Source organism: Vombatus ursinus, unplaced genomic scaffold (genome assembly GCF_900497805.2).
Source record: "Vombatus ursinus unplaced genomic scaffold, bare-nosed wombat genome assembly UNPS02014822.1, whole genome shotgun sequence".
Classification (NCBI taxonomy): Eukaryota; Metazoa; Chordata; class Mammalia; order Diprotodontia; family Vombatidae; genus Vombatus; species Vombatus ursinus.
This window is the reverse complement of record NW_020954600.1, coordinates 14,379,218-14,404,746: the sequence shown is the minus strand read 5'-3', so window position 1 is coordinate 14,404,746 and position 25,529 is coordinate 14,379,218. Positions and strand designations below refer to the sequence as shown.

At 35.2% G+C, this 25,529-nt stretch overlaps 1 protein-coding gene across 7 annotated transcripts in view; it reads left to right on the top strand.

The window, feature by feature from the left end:
- Window positions 1–25,529, top strand: part of HIPK3 (homeodomain interacting protein kinase 3) — a 100,519-nt gene that overhangs the window by 27,372 nt on the left and 47,618 nt on the right. For all 7 annotated transcript variants that reach the window (XM_027837730.1, XM_027837734.1, XM_027837732.1 and 4 more), the window contains one exon: window positions 6,205–7,282. In XM_027837730.1, the coding sequence (XP_027693531.1) occupies window positions 6,207–7,282 (1,076 nt within the window). In that variant the 5' untranslated portion in view covers window positions 6,205–6,206. Of the gene's footprint in view, window positions 1–6,204; window positions 7,283–25,529 lie in introns of those variants that run through there.

Here is a 25,529-nt window from a genome sequence, read left to right as displayed (position 1 = left end):
CACATCAATTGGGAAATGGCTGAACAAATTATAGTATATGATTGTAATGGAATAATATTGTGCTATTAGAAATGAAGAGGTGGTTTCAGAGAAACCTAGAAAGACTTGTAGGAACTGTTGCAGAGTGAAGTGAGCAGAACCAAGAGAACAATTTTCATCATAAAATCAGTATGTTAAAAACTAACACTTCTGAAAGACTTCAGAGCTCTGGTCAATAGTCGACCATAGTTCTAGAGGACAAATGATGGAAGAATGCTGCCCACCTCATAACACAAAGAAGATGGACTAATATGCAGAATGGTACACATTTTTGGATACAACTAATGTGGGAATTTGTTGTTTTGGTTGACTATATTTCTTTTAAATCTCATGGGAGGGAGAGAAAATAAATGTTTGATAACTGAAAAAAAAAATGACTAGAGATACAAATTCAAATAGTGTTGAGCTAGCATAACCATTAAAATCAGTGAAATATAACCTTTGAATTTGTGGAGAAACAGATGACATTCATTGCTGGTGGAATTATAATTTTGTATCTTTTTGAAAAGCAATCTGAGAATTACATAATAAAAATGACAAAAATCATTCTTTTTGACCCACTGATTCCATTGTTGATAATATACCCTGGAAATGTTAACAAATGAAAATATTATACAAAAAAAGCTATTTGTTGGAGATTATGTGTAATTGTAAAATAGTTGGGTGTGTTATGGTTTAAACTTGTGATTTCATTAGTGTAGAAAAATACTTTATGAATTTTAGGAACTTGAAAGAACAAGACTATGATATCTAGGAAGTTATAAGAATGGAAACGATGGCCTGGTTAGGGCTAGGGTGAGGGACAAGTGGACAGCTAGAGTGTTCTGCTTGTACACGGTAGAAATCAGAGGAGTGTGAGGAAGATCTTCAGCCTCCAGAGTGGAATCCCCCTATTACCAACGCTTTATGAAATTTATGGCAACATATGGACTAGAGTCATGCAAGGGGCAGGCATGGATGGATTTTATTTTTTATTGTTGGGAGAGAATTTCCAAATTGATAAGAACATAGATCCATTTGAGATTTTTAAGGGAATTACTGGTTCATAAACAATCTCCAGTGTTGCAGATTGGCACTAGTACGTAATTTCTTGTCTTAGAGAGTTTCTTGGGAATTCTGAGCCCAAATATTGCCTTGTCAGTGGTCACATAGCTAGCAAATCTCCAAAGGCAAAGAAACTAGAACAGAACTCTTCCTGAAGTCCAGATTAGCTTTCTCTTCCAGTGCTGTGATGCAAAAAGCTGGAAGCAATGTAAATATCCAGTAATAATGAAAAATTTAAATAAATCATAATGTTTTAATGTATTTAAGTAAATCATGATATTTTCATGTAATTAAATACCCTTATTAAGATAGAATATAAGGGATATGGAAAGACTTTTATGAAATAAGGCAAAGTGAAAAAAAGGCAGAACCAAAAGTACAGAATACAAGACTGGGATAGGATTTGTGAATGGACAAAAAAAATTATTGATAGAGACCTGGAGAAAATGACAGAAAAGTTATGATTTTATGCATTTAAATTCACTTACTTAAAGTTAGTCAAAAAGAAAGTGTGATAAGATGTATTTTTCCCATTCAGTTTTATTTTCAGTTTTGAATTCACCTCCTTCCCTTCTCCCACTTATTAAGAAGGCAAGAAAAGCAAAACCCATGTAATAGGATGTCTTGCTGTTGAATATTTTAAATAATCAATCTAAAGTTTAAAAATAAATTTGTTTTCTTAGAGCCAGTTTATGTTCATTTGTTTCACCATGTTAACACCTTCCTTATATCCTGAAAAAAGGATTCCTACCACATAAGTATGAAACTTCCTTCAACAAGCATTTGACTTCTTTTGTTTTTTAATCATGAACAGTATTTTTTTTTTTTTGCCATTGTTTTCTCCATGCTTACCTTAAGATTGAAGTTGCTGAATATTCACATACTTATTAACTTGGTTTGGAGGATATTGTTAAGTGCTTTGTCATATTTCTCCTTTGCAACTAATTTTGCCATTTCAGCTGCAGTTATCTACAAGGCTGAATGGTCTTTTTACCTTTGCCCGTCTTGAACCCTGAAAGAAATATGATCATTTATTCCATGAAATGATACTTGTTGCCTTTGTGTGCATGATGAAACTTCCAACTTCTTTATTTGCTTCTCTAAGGAGAAACTGTGAACTATCCTTCCTGTTTTGTTGCAACTTAATGTCTGCTGGTTTCATTTATAGTGAAAATGTCAGTAAAATATGGTTGGTTTGTTTCTTCTAGTAATATGTTAACCCATTTGTTGTTAGGGAAACATCTCATTTAAATCTTTATTGACTCTGAAAACTAAATTTGTTTCAAAGCACCTGCTGCCTCCTTTTATGTTTGTCCTTGTCCATCACTGTAGAATGGAGCTATTTTATAGTTGTTTTTTGTTTCATTTTTCAGAATTCATCATTAGTGAGTGGCCATTCTAGTAGTGATGAACCTCTTTATACTTAGCTATGCTTTCCTTCAGCAAGCTGGCATAGGCTATTGACAGCACAGTATTTGAAAGCTTTTCAAAGCTTGCTAGAGCTTGCCAGAATTTGTACTCTTTGTCATCTTCAAAGTGCCAGGATTGCTTTTTTTTTTTTATATTGAGGTGTCAGTAAGATTCTTATGTAGGTACTACAAAACTGTGGGGGGAAAAGCCTTTCTTATTTTTACAAATGACAGTGTTCATCAAAACATTTTATTTAGTTCCACTGTAAAACCAAGCAAGAAAACTTGTTATTGAGTTATAGCAAACTATATTATAGGTTAGTGGTCTCTAAAGTCAGGACAGGGGCTCCCTGGGATGTCAGAGACATCACTTGAGGGTATGTGGGACCTGATCCCAAGGGGTGTGTGTGTGATTAACCAATTGCAAAATGGGAAGACAGGTCACTTCTCATGCTCAGCAGGTAGCCAGTAATGGGATTTCTCTCCCAACATAAACGCATCTACACTTTGCTCTTCCCAATACTTCTTACCTTCTCTTCCTTCTTGTGTGTACTCCGTGATTGCCCTTTTGCTGCTAGAGGGCATAGCAGATTGAGTTGAGCCTGAAGTCAGGAAGACTTGAGTTCAAATTTGGCCTCAGACACTTATTAGAGTGTGACCCTGAGTCAGTCATATAACTGCTGTCTTCTTCAGTTTCCTCAACTATAGCATGTACCTAATAGGGTTATTGTGATGATCAAATGAAATATTTGTAAAGCACTTAGCATAGTGGCACATAGTAGGCACTTAATAAATTCTTATTCCTTTCCCCCATGGAATCTGGTTGTTGTTTTTTTTTTAATCAATAGGAGATGGTCTTGATGAAAGTTCTGCCCTCATCTTCTGCCTCCCATATCATTTTCTAGGGTGGCTCTGGATTTAGAAGTAGGGGCCAGTGAATAAGAGCTCTACTTTTTCTCTTTTCATTTTGGGTAGGACTTGGTGAGTCACCCAGGATGAGCCAGGCATGAATGGATTGGGATTTGGATCACATATCATTATCTTTTTCCCCCAAGCTCGTCCATCTTCCAGACACTCCTCTTCCTGTCAGTCCTTCCAGTCACCCAGCTTCACAACTTCAATGTGATACTTTCCTCCTACATAGCTGCCAGACTTGTAATTTCTGTCTTCGTGGCATCTCTTGAGTCCAGCTTCTGCTCTTCACATAGCAATCACTCTAGCTCAGGTTCTCATCATCTTGCTTTGACTATTGTAATAGTTTCCTAATTAATTGAGCTCCCTCTTTCAAGTCTTACCATTCTCTCATTCATTCTTCACACAGCTGCCAAATTGATTTCCTAAAGTGAAGATCTGACCATGTCATCTTACTACTTTTTAAATTCCATTGACTCCTTATTGACTCTAGAATCAAGTATTTTATCTTTATTTCATCCTTAAAATTTTTTGTTTAAATTTTAGAAATGTGCTTAATTACAAGTATAACAGCACACAAAACATAATACCTAAATAAATAAATGTACACTGTGAAGGATGTATGTTCAGAATTTTTTATATTTGGGATATGTGATCAAAAAAGGTAGAAGACTTAGAGCCTAGACTATTGTAAATGTCTTCTTACAAGTCTTCTTGTCCCTAGCCTCTCCTCTTGTCAGTCCATCCTTCATATAATCATAGTAATCTCCATAATGTGGGGGCTTGAATGTTCTTCTAATTAAAAATGTTTAGGTGTTTTGTTGTCTGTGGGATAAGATTCTCTTTAGAGAATATAAGACCCTCCATAATCAGACTCTAAAATGTTTTCCATCCTTCTTTCCCTCTGTCATTGTGTACTCTTGTGCTCCAGAAGTGGACTTGGAAAGGTTGTTTCAGGTCCTGCTGTCTCTTGCGTCTCTGCATTGGTTCAGATGATTCCCTTGCCGCTAATGCACTTTGACCACATTCCTGCCTATGTTCCTTTGTAGGTTCCATTTTAGGTGCCAGCTCTTCCTGGGCTAAAAGTGTTTTTTGGTCTAAGTTATTCTCATATCCTACCTAATGTTGTACTTACTTGTGCATACATAGCACCCCCTTATTAGATTATAAATTAGTTGAGAACAGGGACTGTACTATTGTTTTTCATCTTTCTGTCTTAGCACCTACCATGGTACAGGTGGAACTTGCACATAATTGGCATTTTAAAACTTTTTAAAATGGTTTGCGTGTGTTTTTGATATTCCAAAGCCCAGAAGAACCTAAAACATACCTCTTTCAGCTTCTTATCAGTGTTAAGATGTCAAATAAGATAAACTCTACTCCTCAAGCTGGTGGGAATTGTAAAAAGAGATGCAGTAGAAGTATAAGAAATAAGATAGCGCTCTTTTCAAGACATCTAGTATGTTCTTTAAGAATCAGATCATTTTGACTATTGTTTCATATCAATGTCTTTGGTATCAATTGATGTACCTTAATGGAAGCTGTCTGTTGACTGACTGTATTCAAGTTATACTAGATGGACAGAAGATTCATAAATGATAGTGGAATGGGGGATGGAGGGCATCTTGCTGTTTCTGTGTTAGAACTACTGTTTAGCATTGGTACAAAGTTAGTCTTGCATGAGGACTCTACCATTTGTGTGTGTGTGTGTACGTGTGTGTACGTATATACATACATGTGTATTTTTATATTAATATATATGTATCGTGTATATATATATTCTCCTGCTTTGTTGGCATATTGTTTTGAGTTCTAAGAGTGTATCTGTTTATATACCTATTTTTCTTATACTTAACTATTTGAGATAAAGAATTTCTCTGTTAGAAATAATAAGCCTTTTTTTTTTTTTTTTTTTGGAGTAGGCAAAATGGAACAATGACCAAAAGCAGGATTCTCTTGACTGTTTAAACTTGGCTTTATTCTTTTTCTTCTGATATTCTAAATATCTATGTTCCAGATATAAATGAAATAGTCTAAGAGCTCTTGTAAACTTGATGTTTTATATTATTCTTATATTGAGTATTTGGGCTGGATATTATACTGATTGCATTATAAATAAATTCCAGATTGGTGAGTAGTAGCATATCAATGCCAATAAAGAATGTTAGGTTCAATCATTATACTTATATTCAAATGATAAGTTACAGTTAAATATTTTGTAAAATCATCTTCCAATTAACAGACTTTGTGCCTAGAATCTATAATTATTTGCACATATATGCATTTCCTGTGGATATTTGATAAATATTTAAAAAATTTTTAGAATTTTATGGGAAACAAAATAAGTATGGGAGGACTCAAAGGAAATTAATCAAAGGTGAGAAGAAGGAAAAGTTGTTTGGTAGTAAGGTCTCCATTGGTAAAAGAAGGTCCTTATTAGGAGCGCCTTGCACTGATGAAGTTATAGATCTGGTTACACTGCCCCTTCCTCTCTAATCTTGTTGGGTAAAAGGTAAAGCTTCAATTTGGTGGGCTTGTAAGTAGTTTGAAAACATACAGAACCACTTGAGGAATGTTTCAGATATTCGTGCTGTCTCCTTTGGAGACATTTTGCACAGTACAATGAATGCAGATGAAACTTTATGCTCCTGAAATTTTTATAGAAACATTTATATATTCCAGCAGTGTATTTACTTTTGTGCATTTTAAAAGGAATTTTAATAGTAATTTTTTACATCAATTGACTTTCTTCATGAATTGTAAGTTAATTATTTCTTATTTTTTTCATTTTCCTTTGTAGGTATGGCCTCACAAGTCTTGGTCTACCCACCATATGTTTATCAAACTCAGTCAAGTGCCTTTTGTAGTGTGAAAAAACTCAAAGTAGAGCCAAGCAGTTGTGTATACCACGAGAAAACTTATCCCCGTACTTATGTGAATGGTAGAAACTTTGGAATTTCTCATCCTTCTATTAAGGAGAGTACTTTTCAGACAAAGATACCATTGAACAGATCACGAGGACATAACTTTTTGTTGCAGACAAATACTGCTGCTTTTAAAAACACTGCAGGTGCTACCAAGGTCCTAGCTGTGCAGGCACAGCCTTCTCACGTGGAGGCACCTCCATCTGGGACCCGGGAAAGCGCCCAGCGATGGGGATTGAAGCGTAAGAGTAAAGAGCTGGAGAATCAAAACAGCGCAATGCAGATTGTCGATGAACTGTCTATACTGCCTGCAATGTTGCAAACCAACATGGGAAATCCAGTGACGGTTGTTACAACTACGGCAGCATCAAAGCAGAATTGTACTAGTGGCGAAGGAGATTATCAGTTGGTACAGCATGAAGTTTTGTGTTCACTGAAAAATACATACGAAGTCCTTGATTTTCTTGGGAGAGGGACTTTTGGCCAGGTAGTCAAATGTTGGAAAAGAGGGACAAGTGAGATTGTGGCAATCAAAATTCTGAAGAATCACCCTTCTTATGCACGCCAAGGACAGATAGAAGTGAGCATATTATCAAGACTCAGTACTGAAAATGCTGATGAATTTAATTTTGTCCGAGCTTATGAATGCTTTCAACACCGTAACCACACTTGCTTGGTCTTTGAGATGTTGGAACAGAACTTATATGATTTTCTGAAGCAAAATAAATTCAGTCCTCTCCCACTTAAAGTAATACGACCTATTCTTCAACAAGTAGCCACTGCACTGAAAAAACTGAAAAGTCTTGGTTTAATTCATGCTGACCTCAAACCAGAGAATATTATGTTGGTAGATCCTGTCCGACAGCCATACAGGGTTAAAGTAATAGACTTTGGATCTGCTAGCCATGTATCAAAGACTGTTTGTTCTACATATTTACAGTCTCGGTACTACAGGTAGGTGAGAACTATTTTTGGTTACCAAAGGAATGCTCAGTCTGTGTTTTAAGAAGTGGTCATGTTTCCTGGGTTGGAAAAGCATTTCTAAGACATGTATGGAAATCAAGATATGTATATACAGAGAGGTCTGATGATTTCTTAATACCCTTACAGCACAGCACACACCCTCTACCCTCCAGGGTCCTCCTTGCACAAAGACTGCTTTTAAAAAATGGATAGTTGAGATTTAAGCTTCTGGTTAATGGTGTCAAGGTTGATAATAATATTAGCTCATATTAGACAATAGTGCTTTAGTGGGAACAAACTACTATTTCTTCACAACATCTGTGAAATAAGGCAGTGCAAGGATACCCATTTTCATTTCAGAGCCAAGGTGCAGGCAGGTTAATTGCTTTGCTTGGGCTGGAAAGCTACTGGGCTCTGTACCGAAAGTGCTCTGGCACTCTATACCCCTTCGTCTTCAGAATTCTCCCCTGAGGCACCATTTTCTTTGGGGAACCTTTCCTTATCCTTCATCCATCACCTACCACTTCTTTTTGTGGGAGAGTACAGGAACTGTTTTCATGTGCATCTTTTTTTTTAATTCCTTAGCACGTAGGATGGTTCTTAGTAAATATTTGTTGATTTGTTAATGTGTGACAATAAATGGTTATTTGCCATTTTTCTGAAGAATTAATAATAAATCACCAAAAAAACTGTTAAAACATGGATGGACATATACTTTTCTTAATGATTTCTCAATTTAAACTGATAACTCCTTAACATGGGTGTTTTGTTCTTGTTATTTATAGAGTATCCTCATGATACATATTTTATGACTAACATTAAATATGATTTCATCATGTGTATAGAAACGTATAAATGATTTTAACTAGTGACTAGAATGTGAAGTTGAAGTTCTTGGTTTGATCCCCACAAGAACACGTTAACAGTCTTGTGCAGGTGGTGTCCTTGTGGATTAGAAAGGGCCAAGCCTGGGGACAGTTTAGCAGAAGTTAATGACTGTTACTGAAAAATCAATTCATGATACGTGCTTTGAGCATATATAAGTAAGATCATCTATCTAAAGAAAAATACATTTTGTTTTGCTCAGGAGTAATGGTTCTCAAGTTGATTAAATTAATTGAAAGGATCATAAATTTAGTCTTCTAAATATTTATGCTCTCTTTCAATTTAATCAATGTTAACTGTGAGACTCAAACTTTGAGAATTTTTCAGGGTGGGAGGCATGATGTAGATAAGTACCATGTCTCAACATACGTTAGAATAATAATTTTTTTCTATGCAGCTTCTACCTTGAGATTTTACTAGATTCTCTTAATTTCATGTAACTCAATTTCCAGTTGCCTTGTCCCTATATTTCATTCACCTGTTATTTACATGACAGTACTATATTTGGGTCTTGAATTCTTTAGTAGCTTAAATTTAAGGACCTTTTAGTATCTGGATTTTTTTTTTTAAACTTGGAAATGTTGTATTACCTGGCTTTAAGAAGAAATGGGCTCTAAATTAATTTTGCCATCTAATATTTATTGAGTGAACAAAATATGAAATATTTTAAAAAGGTCTAAATTGAAATATTTTTCCATAGTATCCTATTAGCATAGTACTGGTAGTCTTTACCCCTTAGTAAATTAATAAAGTTTACTAAGGTAATCTTATCTAGAGTTTACATTTTATCCATGGAGTAATTGTTAAACTAAATTGTATACAATACAATTTAAATACTTTTAATGTAAAATTGTGTATTTATATACATACATAATTTTCTTGATCTTTAGGATCTTGATAATTGTATGATCTTTTTAAAGAACAAAATCTTTTCTGAGTAAAAAGGTGTAATTGTCATATAAATAGTCAAGGAAAAGGATTGGAAATTTGTCTTTATCCCAGCACAATTAGAGCTAAACTTTCAAGGCATTATTTGCAGTTGTTAAAGAGAGTTATGAGGGGAAAATGGGTTATATTTTGTCCCTCAACTTGTGATTATATGTTTCATGAAAAACATCATTTGGCCTGGAATGTATTTTACTAGTAGTTTACAAAAATGTAATGATGATGTTTAGAACTTGAACACCAGGAGTTAGTTAACCCCTGCTAACTCTTCTGCCTGTGTGTTACGTTAGTTCACATGGGGCCTAAATGAAAATTTAACCCCTTTGTTGTGTGTTAACACTTTGATCTTTAAAAAATAGCGTAAACAGGAAATGGCAGTTGAGCTTCAGATACTAACCTTAACAAGTAAACCTTGAGGGAAGAGAAGCAGTGTGAGCACAAATGCTCACAATCCCCCTGTAAACAACTTGCACTTAGGAATAGCCACAGATGTTATTCTATCACTTTGAACTGTGCATCACAGAAATGTAGTGGGGGAGTATCTTAAAATAGGCTGGGGGTGGTGGCCAGAGACTGTTGACTACTATAGATGGCGAGGCTGTCTCACTGTTAGAGTGAAAGAAGCCAGAAGTGCATGCTGTTAAAGGCGCTGATTGCTCAAGGTCAGCATGTTCTAAAGTCAGCTGCTGTACTTACGAATGTGGCCACTGTCAGGAACATGTAGGGCTTTTGCATACATAAAAAGGAGTAGCAGGGAGGTGCCACATTTGTGAGGTGGAGTGGCTGGATTCAGGTCATGAATTTCTTTTTTAAAACAGTAAACTTTGGCAGTAATGTTCTGGGTCATTTCAAGACCTAATCCCCATTTACTCCTTTTCATTTGAAAGTGGGGACACAGAGAAATAACAGAACACAATATCACTTTTTGATTTGTTCTTTGCTTTCCTGATTTTCACTAAGAACTTTTGTGTTTTCTTGATTTAACCTTTGAGTTGCCTTTACTTTTAACTTCAGTTTAATAATTCATGAATTTATTTTATCTGTTCTACCGCAAATAGTTTAATTTATGTTCTCAACAGTTTTCCTCATGCTGTTTTTAATTCGTCTTTGAGAACTGCTACGTGTGGTGCAGGGAGGTGGACCCTTAGTCAGGAAGACTCCAGTTCAGATCCTGTCTCAGACACTAGCTGTGTGACCCTAGGCAAGCCACTTAACTTCTGTCTGCCTCAGTTTCCTCATCTGTAAAATAGGGATAAATAATATCTACCTCTCAGAGTTGTTATGAGGGTAAAATGAGAAAACATTTGTAAAGTGCTTTCCAAATCTTAAAACATTGTATAAATGCTAGCTATTTACACATAAATTTTACAGAAAAAGGAAGATTATTGTGTTGGACAGTCCTTTAGTTTAGCAGGCCATACTAAATGCTAAATTGGCAGTTACAACATCAAAAAACATGTAACAGAATTAAAATATATGTAAAATATAGTTGCAAAATTATTTATAAACAGTGTAGTAGATTAACTACTATAATGCTTTTTATACTATATTTTATAATTTTATAATTCTTTACATGTTCAATTTTATATTTTTTCAAAGCATTTTAATTTACATTATCTTTTATTATTTTTATTTTTTAATTACTTATATTTAGTTTTCAACATTCATTTCTGTAAGATTTTGAGTTCTAAATTTTCTCCTCTCCCTTCCCAAGATGGTGTGCAAGCTGATATAGGCCCTACATATACATTCATATTAAACATATTTTCACATTGATCTTGCTTTTTTTTGGCTAGGCAGTGGGGTTAAGTGACTCTCCCAGGGTCACACAGTTAGTGAGTGTTATGTGTCTGAGGCAGGATTTGAACTCAGGTCCTCTTGACTTCAGAGCGGGTGCTCTATCCACTCCGCCACCTAGCTGCCGCCACATTGATCATGTTGTAAAGAAGAATTAGAACCAATGGAAGGAACCACAGGAAAGAAGAAACAAAAGAAAAAAGAAAAGAGAGAGCAAATAGTATGCTTGGATCTGCATTCAGACTCCATAGTTCTTTTTCTGGATATGGATAGCATTTTCCATCATGAGTCTTTTGGAGTTGTCTTAGATCTTTGCATTGCTGGGAAGAGCTAAGTCTATCTAAGTTAGTTATCGCACAATGTTGCTGTTACTGTGTACGACGTTCTCCTGGTTCTGCTCACTTCACTCAGCATCAGTACATGTAAGTTCAGGTTTTTCTGAAATCTGCCTACTCATCATTTCTTATAGTACAATAGTATTCCATTACATTTATATACCACAACTTGTTCAGCCATTCCCCAATTGATGGGCATCCACTCAATTTCCAGTTCTTTGCCACCACAAAAAGAGCTGCTATAAATATTTTTGTACATGTGGGTCCTTTTCCCATTTTTATGATATCTTTGGGATATCATACATTATCTCTTCTGATAGACGCAGCCTGACACGTAGTGGATAGAATGGTAGATTTACAATTAGGAAAACCAGGGTTCAAATCCTAACTCTGAAAGTTAGTAACTCTGTTTCCCCTAGGCAAGTCACATAATCCAAGCATTCCGTGTTAAACCATGGACAGGTTGTCTCTTGGTGGAGGAAGCTGGCATGCTTAGTTTTGCACATGCTGAGGAAATCACAAAACTCTGCCGTGTTGTGGTTTTCTTATTTTATCCTCACATTCTTCTTTGTGGGAAAAGCAATGCTGATAGTCTGACAGTTGAGAATCCTGAGCATTAACTGTTTAAATGACTCTTCCAGTGTCATCTGGAGGCCACCCCCAGATCCCAGATCCCTTACTCCTAAGTTTGGAGACTTCTCCACCTCTTCCTTCCCCCTTTACTAGTTGGAAAGGAGCCTTATTTTGCAGCTACAGGCTCCGAGAACTGTGTTGATTTGCCTTGCAAATCAAAATTTATTCATGGCTTTTCAAGTAAACTATTTTATCTGATCAAGTGATCCTTTTTCTCTGTAGTACAAACAGCTTGTTAGCCAATTTGCTGATTTATCTCCGAGAAAATTTTTCCTGTTTATGATGGCATTCACTCATTTATATTCATTCATTCAGCATACAATTTTTGTATATATGTAATGTATATTTTTGTGTATGTAATGTCCATTATATATAACATGTAACATTCTGTGTTAGGCACAAGGGAAAAAAGTTTGAAAAAGAATAAAAATTGGATTTGGTGTGTAATTATGGGGATGAGAAGGAAGGAAAAGTTTTATCTTTTAAATTTTAAATGAAATAATGTTTCATGTTGAAAATATTATTTCAGGAATATTTATCAGAATACTACCTTTAATGTTAAGTATTTGAAGTGCTGACTCAACCTTTCAAAAGAAAATAATATAGTGAAAAAAATTAAACCTCTGCTTCAGAATGCTTTTTTTACATATATGTTTAATTCACATTATAGAAACTTTAAAACAATACTAAGTATAGTTTTTGTTCTTGTTAATTATGCAGTTACCTTATTTTGGCATTCTCCTCAATACATTTCTCTTCTTTTCCAGTTAATTATTTTACTTATCTAAATATAATTTAGATTGATCATTAGCCATCTCTATAAGTTGGTATTGGCTTTGTACCTTTAAATTAAAAGGACAGAAGATTGTAAATGGGTAGGTGGAGGAGGAGGGGGTATAGTATCCTAACTGCATGCCAAAATTCCAGTCATGATTCTTTTTTTCACCCTCAAGTTTAAAAAAGGTGTATATATAATTTTAAAAATCCAAATACATATCATACGTTGTATCAATGCACATTTATTTTTAAACAAAAATAATATTAAAGAATATTAGTGAAAATTCTAAATTTACTGAATCCTTTGGTAATATCTTGTAGGTGTTCCCTATTCGGTTTTATTTAATGGTGGAGGATCAGGGACTTAATCATCATTTGATCTTTTAGTTCTCTTATGCTTTTATGATCCCTTTTGATATTTTCCAATTTTTTTATTAGCTGCTATGACCAATTTCCTGGAGTTGTTGGGTTTGTTTGCTTTAAACATCTTTCAAACATTTTAATATACAGTAACTCTTTCATTGGACACCAGAAGTATATTAACAGTAACTTTTGTGAAAAAGTTTTCCAACTTCTGTAACTTATTTTAGATCATCTTGAGATATATTTTTGTTTGTCTTTAGCACAAGGTGAAATCTTTAAGTTAGATGCATTGGTAGGAGACCTTTTTTCTGTTCAGTCATATTTTAAAAGATTAATTTAAATTGCTTTCATTTCCAGGTATATTGATATGGAGAAACAGGTAATGAAAGCACTATATATCATTGGAAAAATAGATATATTATAATAGCTGAAGTATTTTCTACACTTGTGTTTCTTTTTCACATTACTTTGTATATCCTACTACATGAACATTTCTCTTGATTGTGTATTGCCTATCAGAAAGAAATTGAAGGATTTTATAGACTGAAATCTGACATTGACTTAGTAATTTGAGGGTTGTTAAATTGTGTTTGAGGGAATAGGAGTCAGTTGCTTTTTAGAATTGGACCACTATGTAAGTTATAGGTAAATAAATCAACTAGCTAATGTCCATCAATCAGCAAATTAGTATGTCTTGCTTATGTTGACACTATGGTTGTTAACATACAGATTCACCTTTATATATAACTATTATGTTTATTTGTGGCAGCTAGGATATTAAAATAACATTTATTAAGTCCAACAAAATATTAAGTTGTGCTTATGTTCATCCTCTTTATTACCAAGAGTAATTGTTGGCTTTCAAGAAGTTTTTTTCCAATACGTTAAGAGCTCCTAGGGAAAATCATTAACATGAGAGCTAAATATTGTGTCAGTCACTTGTCTAAAGTCAAGGCACTAGTAAATGCGTATATAGCTTTGTATAGACCAGGTTTTCTGACAGAAGTTTCAGCTTATTGATGAAGGATGGCTTTTCAGTTAGTTAATTAGGACAAGGCAGACACATTATCAAATACTAAAATCATGTCATTTAACAACATTGGTTTGTGGATTCATGCTGTGGGACCTTAGTATAGGTATGGAATAGGAATGGGATTCTTTCAATACTTCAGTGATTAAATCCCCTTTGGTGGAATCCAAAGAATAATTTGCCATATTCTAAGTTCTGTTCTACTGGGAATAATATTAGAACAGGACTGGATTAGATAAACCTTAAAGGCCTTTTCAGCTTAAAACTCTATGATTCTAATAGACTTAGTGACCTTTTACTTTTATAATTTTGGATAAGCAAAACTAAAGGGTTGTGATAATCTTAATGCTAGAAGTACGCACCCTCTCCACAGTATGGCTACTCTTTTCGGTTCAAGCAGAGTCTGTACGCTTTTTTAATTCTTACTGTTCAGCATCCGCTACAGTGACTCTACTTTTGCCTCCTCAGAACCTGCTCCCAATTTTATATCAATATAAAGCAATGTAGTTGATTTACAGAGCATTGAAAAATATTTCATAGATAACTTTTGTCTTTACCTCATAGTCATTTTTGGAAAAAAAATCAGAAAGCCTTTTTAGTAACTATGGAAAAGTTAATGTGACTCAATTGAATTTAAGAGTAGTACTAGAAATAAGGAGCCTTAAATTCAAATCTAATTCTGCCACCGACTCATTGTATATAACTTTGAACAGGTTACTTAACCTCCCCATTACTAGGTTTACTCATTGATTAAAAACAGATAATAGTTCCCACTCATCTTCCTTGAATGAGTGATGTTAAGAGTATAAAGCCACATAGTATCTAAATGCCAAATAATGATGGAGTGAAAAATATTTTTACAGGCTTACTAGCGTAGTGATATTATGGTAATTGTCTAGTCTGTATGTATAAAGTATGCTACAAATACAAGACTTTTTTTTTTTAATCAGCTTCAGATTATGGGTCCAGAATTACTTATGCCTATTAAATAGCTATTCATTTGTGGGGGGAGAAAACCTCAATTTTTTTTTATTGATTTATGTGCATATAAATTCTTCTTGTGAATATTTAAAACCATGTTTAATTTTTTATCCTTATGTTTGCCCTTCTATAAAAGTGACATTTGCCAATGCTCAAGTATGAAATTCCAGTGTGGTAGTAAAGTTTCACTTTTACACTAAGGAAGAAGTTCCAGCACTTATGTTCAAAACTGTGCTTTTGACTCTTCAGCATTTTAATTGAGAGTGGAAGTCAGTTCCCACGATGCTGTTAGTTAGAGTAAGTCTTAGGATGGAATAGTGCCAATTCAGTGGCCAGTAAATAATTTAGGTATCATCTGGTATAACAAGATTGTATTACTTAAGAGAGAGAATGTAATATGTGCTCAACTTTTGTGATTAAAGAGAATGGAATGTTACAAATAAATAAACTGAAAGCAAAATTGCAATTTTTTTTTTTACTATGGTAAGTGTACTGTATTTTACAAAATAATTATACATGAGTGTCCTCAATCCTGTATTATTTCAAAATCCTTTTACTTATGTAGTAGAAAGGTCAAAATACATTTTAAAAAGAGGATATAGACACAACACAGATATTTTCCCCTATAGATTTTTCTCCTTAGATAAATATAAATTTACCCATTAAAAATAAATTTATCTATTGTAGAAGAAAATCTTGAGTGACAGAAAAACTGACACTCAGAATATATGTCGTGTGTGTGTGTGTGTGTGTGTGTGTGTGTGTGTGTGTGTGTGTGCTTATGCAGGTAGTGGTAGAACCAGATGACTTATCTATACTGACACAGTTAATTATGGGAACCAGAACTAGAACTTGGATCTCTGGTAGAAAGATCTGTAAACACAGTTTACATACAGTGAAAAAGGTCATAGATTGGTTAAAATTGCTTTGGTTATGGTTCACTTAGGATCATATAGACCATGGTATTTTTTTTTTTAATTTTACATTTTTTTATTTTTAGTTTTCAACATTTACTTCCACAAGATTTTGAGTTCCAAATTTTCACCCCGTCTTGCCCCTCCCCCCACCCCAAGATGGCATGCATTCTGAATACCCCTTCCCCTAGTCTGCCTTCCGTGCTATCTCTCCCCCCACTTCCCCTTCTATTTTCCTGTAGGGCAGGATAGATTTCTGTACCCCATTTCATGTATTTCTTATTTCCAAGTTACATATGAAAACATTTTTTTTTTAAACATGTGTTTTTAAAACTTTGGGTTCCAAATTTTCTCCCTTTCTCCCTCCCCACCCACCCTCATTGAAAAGGCAAGCAACTCAATATTGGCTATACATGTGTAGTTATGCAAAACACTTCCATAGTAGACATGCTGTGGAAAACTAACTCTATTTCCCTTAATCCTATCCCGCCTTCCCATTTATTCTATTCTTTCTTTTGACCCTGTCCCTCCTCAGAAGCATTTGCTTCTGATCACCCCCTTTCCCAATCTGCCCTCCTCTCTATCATCCCACTGCTCTCTTGTCCCCTTCCCCTCCTATTTTCCTATAGGGTAAGACAGATTTCCATACCCAATTGGGTGTGTATGTTATACCCTCCTTAAGTCAAATCCTATGAGAATAAGATTCACTCATTTCCTCTTACCTTCCCCTGGTTCCCCTCCACTGTAAGAGCCTTTTCTTTTCTGTTTTTTTTGTGAGATAATTTACCCCATTCTACCTTCCCCTTTCTCCTTCTCCTAGTATAATCGTCTCTCACCCCTTAATTTTATTCTCCAGATATGACCCCTTCATGTTCAACTCATCCTGTGCCCTCTATCTGTCTATCCATCTATCTATATATATGTACTATGTACATATAGTACATATATGATTTTTTCCTTCCAACTACCCTAATACTGACAAAGGTCTCATGAGTTACAAATATCATCTTTCCATGCAGGAATGTAAACAATTCAACCTTAATAAGTCTCTTATGATTTCTCTTTCCTGTTTACCTCTTCATGTTCCACTTGAGTCTTGTATTGGAAAGTCAGATTTTCTATTCAACTCTGGTCTTTTCTTCAAGAATGCTTGAAAGTCCTCTATTTCACTGAATGACAATTTTTTCCCCAGAAGAATTATACTCAGTTTTGCTGGGTAGGTGATTCTTGGTTGTAATCCTATCTCCTTTGCCCTCCAGAATATTCTATTCCATGCCCTGCGGTCCCTTAATGTAGAAGTTGCTAAATCTTGTGTTATCCTGATTGTGTTTCCACAATACTTGAATTGTTTCTTTCTAGCTGCTTGTAATATTTTCTCCTTGACTTGGGTACTCTGGAATTTGGCTACAATATTCCTAGGAGTTTTCCTTTGGGGATCTCTTTCAGGTGGTGATTGGTGGTTTCTTTCAGTTTCTATTTCACCCTCTGGTTCTAAAATATCAGGGCAGTTTTCCTTGATAATTTCTTGAAAGATGATGTCTAGGCTCTTTTTTTGATCGTGGATTTCAGATAGTCCAATAATTTTTAAATTCTGTCTCCTGGATCTATTTTCCAGGTCAGTTGTTTTTCCAATGAGATATTTCACATTGTTTTCTAGTTTTTCATTCTTTTGGATTTGTTTTACAGTGTCTTGATTTCTCAGAAAGTCACTAGCTTCCAATTGTTGTATTCTGATTTTTAAGGAAGTATTTTCTTCAGTAATCTTTTGGACTTCCTTTTCCATTTGTCCAATTTTGCTCTTTAGGGCATTCTTCTCCTCATTGGCTTTTTGGACCTCTTTTGCCATTTGGGTTAGGCTATTTTTTAAGGTGTTATTTTCTTTAGTATTTTTTTGGGTCTCCTTTAGCAAGCTGTTAATTTGCTTTTCATGATTTTCTTGCATCACTCTCAGTTTTTCCTCTGCTTCTCTTACTTGCTTCTCAAAATCCCTTTTGAACTCTTCCAAGGCCTGGGACTGATTCATATTTTTCTTGGAAGTTTTGGATGTAGGAGCTTTGACTTTGTTTTCTTCTTCTGGTTGTATGTTTTGATCTTCTTTGTCACCAAAGTAAGATAATATAGTCTGACTCATTTTGCGCTGCTTGCTCATGATCCCAACCAATTACTTGAGTTTTAAACTCTTTGTTAAGGTAAGAGTCTGTTTCCAGTGTGGAGAATGTACTGTCCCAAGCTTCAGGGGCTTGTACAGCTGTTTTCAGAGATACTTCTAGGGACGTGACAATTTTCAGTTCTTCCAAGGTGCTATGATAAGGGGTGAGGTGTTTCCTCTCCACAGCTACAACAAGCTCCACCAGACCAGTGCTCCTCCTCGCCCCAGGACCGCCCCTCAAAACTGTGACCCAGATCCAAGCACTGGTAAAGCAAGATATTCCTGCCTCAGCACTGGCCAAGAGATCCTTGCAATCCCCCTCTTATCAGCCACTTGATTCCCCCTCAGTCTGTGGGCCAGAAGCTCAGAAGCTAGCTGCTGCCCTTGGGGTGAGACCTAGCTTCTTCTCTCACCACAGTAACAGACTTTTCTCACTGACCTTCTAAGTTGTCTTTAACGTTCCTGGGTTGAGAAGTCTGGAAACTGCCACAGCTGTCCGTGATTCAGTCCTCTGAAGCCTGCTCCAGGGTCACTGTGGTCTTCGCGCCCACGCTGAACTACGCTCTTTTCCCAGGCCGGTGCAATATACCTTTCTGATCAGCCATCCAAGTTGTCTTGGGCTGAAATTTGTTTTGCTCTGTTTTTCTGTGGGTTCTGCTGCTTTAGAATTTGTTTAGAGCCATTTTTTGTAGGTATTTGGAGGGGTTTGGGGGAGAGCTCTAGCAAGTCACTGCTTTCCCTCCGCCATCTTCTAGACCATGGTATTTTTAAAGATTATCTTTGACACATCTCTCACAAAATACATTTTCCAAAAATAGTTAAGGAAAATCACCTAATATAGTGATTGTAACTGATAACAGTTGTTTTTTACTTTGGGGTTTATTTTAGAATAGAATTGATGACTCTGTCCTTTAATGTTGGTATCAATCATGTCCATTTTATTTGATCTGGTGATGAATTTATTCTTTGTATTTGTATTCCTGTAGTACTAACATAGGGCCTGGAAGGTAGTACTCACTTAATACTTGTATATTGATTATTTCAGAGTCTGGACATGATAAAAATTTGTCAGGGTTAAAAGTTGCTTTTCAAAAAGATTTCTGGGGGGCAGCTAGGTGGCGCAGTGGATAGAGCACCGACCCTGAAGTCAGGAGGATCTGAGTTCAAACCCGGCCTCAGAACAACACTTGACACTTAATAGCTGTGTGACCCTGGGCAAGTCACTTAACCCCAATTGCCTAAAAAAAAAAAATTAAAAAAAAAAGATTCTTGGCTTTTAAAGTAAGATTTATGAATTGGATTTCTTCTTTAAACTACTTTAAAAAATATTACAATGTGATGCTACTCGGGTAGTTTGATGTTATGGTCCTCCCTATTCCTGAGTACCTGCTCACTTTTGTGTATGTTCTATTCAATGTAAATCAGAGACCTAATGAAAGACTAGTAGTAATAGTTTGGGCATCAGTTGGCATAGCTAGACCTTTGGATATCACTGGCCCTTGTATAGTGCTTTCTAGCTGGAGAAATTGCAAAGATCGGTCAAATGATTTGAATGCTGTTTTGGGGAATGATCAGAATGTTGTTGTATGCCTGTTATGTATTCAGAAACTTTTATTTGTTTGTAACGTGGTCTGATAACATTAGCTCCAAATATCTCAATGAAGAGGAAGAAAATCTTTTCTCCTGTCTCACCAGTCTCTAAACTAGTCCTGTAGTGGGAAGCTTTGTGATTGAAGGTGTATCATTTAAAAATTCTCTTGACTTTTCTCCAAAATGCTCTGAGTTTTTTCTGTTTCCAAATCTGTTCTAGTACCATTGTTTTACTTAGGGAAGGCTGAAACGTAATTATATGGACAATTGATCTAGTACAGCTGAGAGTGGATTTTGTTTTAAACAGTTTTTTGTACTTTCCTCAGGCTGGGTTATATCCCTGTTGCTAGAGAGAGAGAGTATTGTTAGCAGATATTCTTGTGGTAAGTATATTCGTGAATTTCTCTGGCCTCCAAACTTCATTATATGGTGGCTAACTTTCTGGTCCTTCTGAAATTATGTAGAACTGATCTCTGGACCTGTACTTGGATATGGCCTTTTCTAGGGTCTAACAAAGCTTGTGTGACCACAGCTGGAATTCAGATTTATATCCACAGCATGATGAGGAATTGGAGTATGTGGTAAGGACTATAAGAATGTGTAAGCACATGGCTGTAAGAGTTCAAAAAAAGCAAACATCACTTCCAAAGAGGTATTCAACGTAAACTTAATGGAGGGCAGACAGTGGTCTTTGTGCAATTAGGCAGAATGAATAGTATGAGAAAAGTGACAAGATGGTGGGGAGTAATGCCAGATCTGTTCAGAGAATGACAAGTGGTCCAGTTTGGGTATGGTGTAGGATATATGTAGGAGAGGAGTCTGCTGAAAAAGGGAGCTTCAGGACAGATTATCAAGGGTCTTGGTGCTAGACTAAAGAGTGTGAACATGAGTAGATAGACAGTGGGACTGTGGAATGATATGAAAATTTAATTTGACCACTGTGCAGGATGGATTCAAGGTAGGGGTATGGCATGCAGTTGAGAGAGATGTGATTTGAGATAGTGGGAAAGTGCTGGATTTAGACTCAGGATCCCTGGGTTTGAAACCCAACTACTTAATGCCCAAGTGAAATTGGGCAAGGCATTTCACCTCTACGGGACCTTAGTTTCCACATCTGTGAAATTAGAGCATTGGATTAGATGACCTGAGGTCCATTTCAGCTCTAAATTTCTGATCCTGTGTAGTGCTTCAGAGAATAGGTAGCTCTTTTCTTCCAGCACTGTGCTTTTTCTACTACACCTTGTTTCAATTCAGTTTGGAAATGTAAAGCATCAGTAATGTAACTTCAGGCTTGAAAAGAATGTTAGTAAATTCATTCTCCATGTTTGTGAACAACTGTTTTCCAAAATAATATTTTCTGTTAACTGGTATGGGCTGATATGTTGGCTTTCATGCCATATCATGTTTGGGTTTTGACAACACTTATTTATTCAAGTGCCATAAATATAAAACCAGAGTTTCCAAGGAAGAAATGGAACTTAAGAAAATTATACCCAATGAAGTTAGTACCATCTATCCTGCTACTGTTTAAATTTAACAAATATTTTTTGTGAATTGATACCTGTAATTTTATTTTACTGTGTACTCAATTTCCTTTTTTTAGGGAGAGGCAGGGTCTGGGGGAAAATTGTCTGGTGGTTTTGAGCTCTGATGTTATTGAAGCTCTGAACATAGATACCTTCCTTAAGGGCTGCTTTTGGCATCTTCCTCAGCGGTACTCTTCTTCCCTCACAAGGCCAAATAAAAGCATTTGGAGAGATCCATACATATGTGTTAGCTTTTGTCATTTACTTGGAGCCAACAGGTTTTAATTACATAGAGTTGTTAACTTTTCATTTACTCTTGCTGTAGGGACCTTAGGCAAGCCGCTGTACCTCTTCCAGCCCCCAAATTCGCATAGAATGCCAGTGGTACTAATTGGGTGGAGAAAATAGAATGAGATTATTTAAGGTGTTTTGCAAACCTCAGTTATATCAGCTATTTTTTTTTCCACTATGGCCAGTTCTGTCACAAAGTATTCAGTAGCAGTAGATTTATTGCTTTTTACTGGTAGATAAAATGCAGTTAATAGTGCTGTATTTAAAAGTAATACAGCTTCTCCATTCCCTCTTTTGAGGAAATGTTTCCTAGCCATTAGTGGGTTGTATCTGTTTAAACTGTTAGCTTTTCTAACTTTTCTAGTTTTGACTAAAAATTGTATATTGGTATATAATGTTGAACTTATGCCTTTCTAGGTTTCTTCCCTTTTTCAGTTGACATATTTAGATTTTCTTGTTTTTTGGGGGGGAGGAGGGGGAGTGGTTAACAATCTGTATTACTCTCCGTTGGGCTTTTAGTTTGGATCGTTACCCAGCCTATGTAACAGATGACATAGTTGTGAAGTTTTTTTTTTTTTAAATTATAATCTAGTTAGCGTATGGCTAAAACTGTATTTTAAGAAATGTCAAGTCTGAGGCTTATATGTTGATTATATTTCAAAAAGTAACTGAAAATATTGGAAGAAATTTTTAAAATAACGCCAAAAATAAATCTACCCAAATTCAAAGAATTGTTACATTTATATTAGTCAATTGATACACATAAAAAAAACGTTTTGTTGTATGATGTGATTTTTATTCTTTTGATGGAGCTCATATTTTGGAAAGATTTTCTTTTTCATTTAAAAAAGGAGAAATAGTATAACAATATTCTTATTAATTTATTACACTGCCTGGAATATTGCAAACAAAACAGAAACACTCTGTAACATATTCTAAAGTGTGCTAAATAGTACAGACTTAGGTAATTAGCAGCCAGCTAGCTTAACTCATCTGTCTGTAAAATCCTCAGTGTTTCTTAACTATCATAGAGTTTGAAGTTGTCCATCTAGTCCAGTTCATATCTGACCAAGAGTCCCTGCTACATATCAGAAAAGTTACTAACCAGTGAGGGGCCTACCCTTTGACCTAGTGCTACTACTTTGATGACTAGACCCCAAAGAAATCAAAGAAAGAGGATAAGGACCCATGTGTACAAAAATGTTTATAGTAGTTTTTTCCATACTAGTCCAAATTGGAACTAAGAGACTGTCTGTATGTTAGGGAATGTCTAAATAAATTCTGATATCTGCATATAATGTAATATTGTTGACAATAATATTGTCAATATTAATGACAAAATTAATGACAAATTAATTGACAAATGACAATATTAATGACAAAATGAACAGTTTCAGAGGAAACTAGGAAGACCTCTATGAATTGATGCAGAGCTAATTGAAAAGAACAGTTTTATATAGTGACAACATTGTAGAGAAAGACAACTTTGAAAAATTGTAGAACTCTTGTTAATGCAATGATGAAGCACTAATCCAGAGGCCTAAAGATGAACCATTCTGCTCACTTCCTGCTTGAGAGGAGTATAGAGACAGACATGTTTTTGTGCATGGCTATTGTTGGGAATTTGTTTCACTAGACTATGAATGCTTATGATTTTTATTTTTTTGCCTGGGGTGGGGGGTGGGATTCAATGAGGGGCTAGTGGGAGGGAAAGATTATAAAACTAAAACCAAATGAGTTTGTCCATTTTTGTTTTTGCAGCATTTTTAAAGGAAAGTCCCTTTGGCAGCTGTGTTGAGAAATGGATTGGAATGGGGAGATGTTTGAGGCAAGGAGATAAATTTGGTAGTCTAGATAAAAGTATTTGAAAGCCTGAAAAACACATACATATGCAATTACACATAGTAGTGAATGACTAGCGTGATTTATTGGTATTCTCATGATATAAAGAGATCTATAGGAATAACCTCTATGAAGGATTTATAGGAAGACATGAATAAGAGAAGTACTCAGTCAAGACAGTGCCTGACAGTAGGAGGGAAAAGGGGAAAGAAAAGGGAGAGGGGATAGAAGGGAGGGAAGAAATAGTAAGGGTAAAGGAGAAGAAAAGGGAGGGGGCTAATAGAAGGGAGGCGGGACTGAGGAAGGCAGTGGTCAAAAGCACAACACTAGTAAGGAGGGAAAAGGAGAAAGAAAAGCATAAATGGGGGAACTAGGTTGGAGAGAAAGACACAGATAGTAATAATAACTGTGAATGTGAATGGACTGAACTCTCCCATAAAATGGAAGCAGATAGCAGAATGGATTAAAAACCATAATCCTGCAATGTGTTGTTTACAGGAAACACATTTGAAACAGTGGGACATACATAGGGTAAAGGTAAAAGGCTGGAGTAGAATATATTATGCTTTGGCTGAAGTAAAAAAAAAAAGTATAGCAACCCTGATCTCAGACAAAGCAAAAGCAAAAACAGATCTTATTAAAAGAGATAAGGAAGGAAACTACATCCTGCTAAAAGGTGCCATAGACAATGAAGTAATATCACTACTAAACATATATGCAGCAAGTGGGATAGTATCCAGATTCTTAAGAGGAGAGAAATTTATGGAGTTACAGGAAGAAATAGACAGCAAAACTGTACTAGTGGAGGACCGTAACCTCCCCCTCTCTGAACTAGATAACTCTAACCACAAAATAAACAAGAAGGAAGTTAAGGAGGTGAATGGAATTTTAGAGAAGTTAGCTATGGTAGACCTCTGGAGGAAATTGAATGTGGATAGAAAGGAGTAGTACATGTCACATACACAAAAATTGACCATGTCCTGGGGCATAAAAACCTCACAATCCAATGTAGAAAGGCAGAAATATTAAATACATCCTTTTCAGATCATGATGCAATAAAAATTATATGTAATAAAGGGCCATGGAAAGATGGACTAAAAATTAATTGGAAACTAAATAATCCAATCCTAAAGAATGAATGGATCAAACAACAAATCATAGAAACAGTAACTTCATTCAAGAGAATGACAATAATGAGACAACATGCCAGAACTTATGGGATGCCTGAAAGCAGTTCTTAGGGGAAGTTTTATATTTCTAAATGCTTGTATGAAAAAAAATAGATAAAGAGAAGATCAGTGAATTGGGCATGCAACTAAAAAAACTAGAAAAAGAAATTAAAAATCCTTGATTAAATACCAAATAAGAAATACTGAAAACCAAAGGAGAGATTAATAAAATTGAAATTAAGAAAACTATTGGGGGACAGCTAGGTGGCCCAGTGGATAGAGTATTTTACTTCCTCTTCTGTTAATCTGGGCAATTTATATTTTTATAAATATTCATCAATTCCATTAAGATTTATTGGCATACAGTTGGGCAAAAGAGTTTCTAATTATTGTTTTAATTTCCTCTTCATTGGTGGTGTGTTCACCCTTTTCATTTTTGACACTGGTAATTTGATTTTCTTCTTTCTTTTTTTTAATTAAATTAACCAAAGGTTTATCTATTTTATTGGTTTTTTCATAAAACTCTAGGTTTTATCTTTATCTATTTTTTTTCATATTATTTTTATCAGGTCCTCCTGAGTTCAAATCTGGCCTTAGACCAAACAGTTGACACTTAACTAGCTGTGTGACCCTAAGCAAGTCATTTAGCCCCAATTGCCTTTAAAAAAAAAAAAAAAACTGTTGAACTAATAAATAAAACTAAGAGCTGGTTTTATGAAAAAACCAATAAAATAGATAAACCTTTGGTTAATTTAATTAAAAAAAAGAAAGAAGAAAATCAAATTACCAGTGGCAAAAATGAAAAGGGTGAATACACCACCAATGAAGAGGAAATTAAAACAATAATTAGAAACTCTTTTGCCCAACTGTATGCCAATAAATCTTAATGGAATTGATGAATATTTGTAAAAATATAAATTGCCCAGATTAACAGAAGAGGAAGTAAAATACTTAAATAATCCTATCTCAGAAAAAGAAATTGAACCAACCATAGAAGAACTCCCTAGGAAT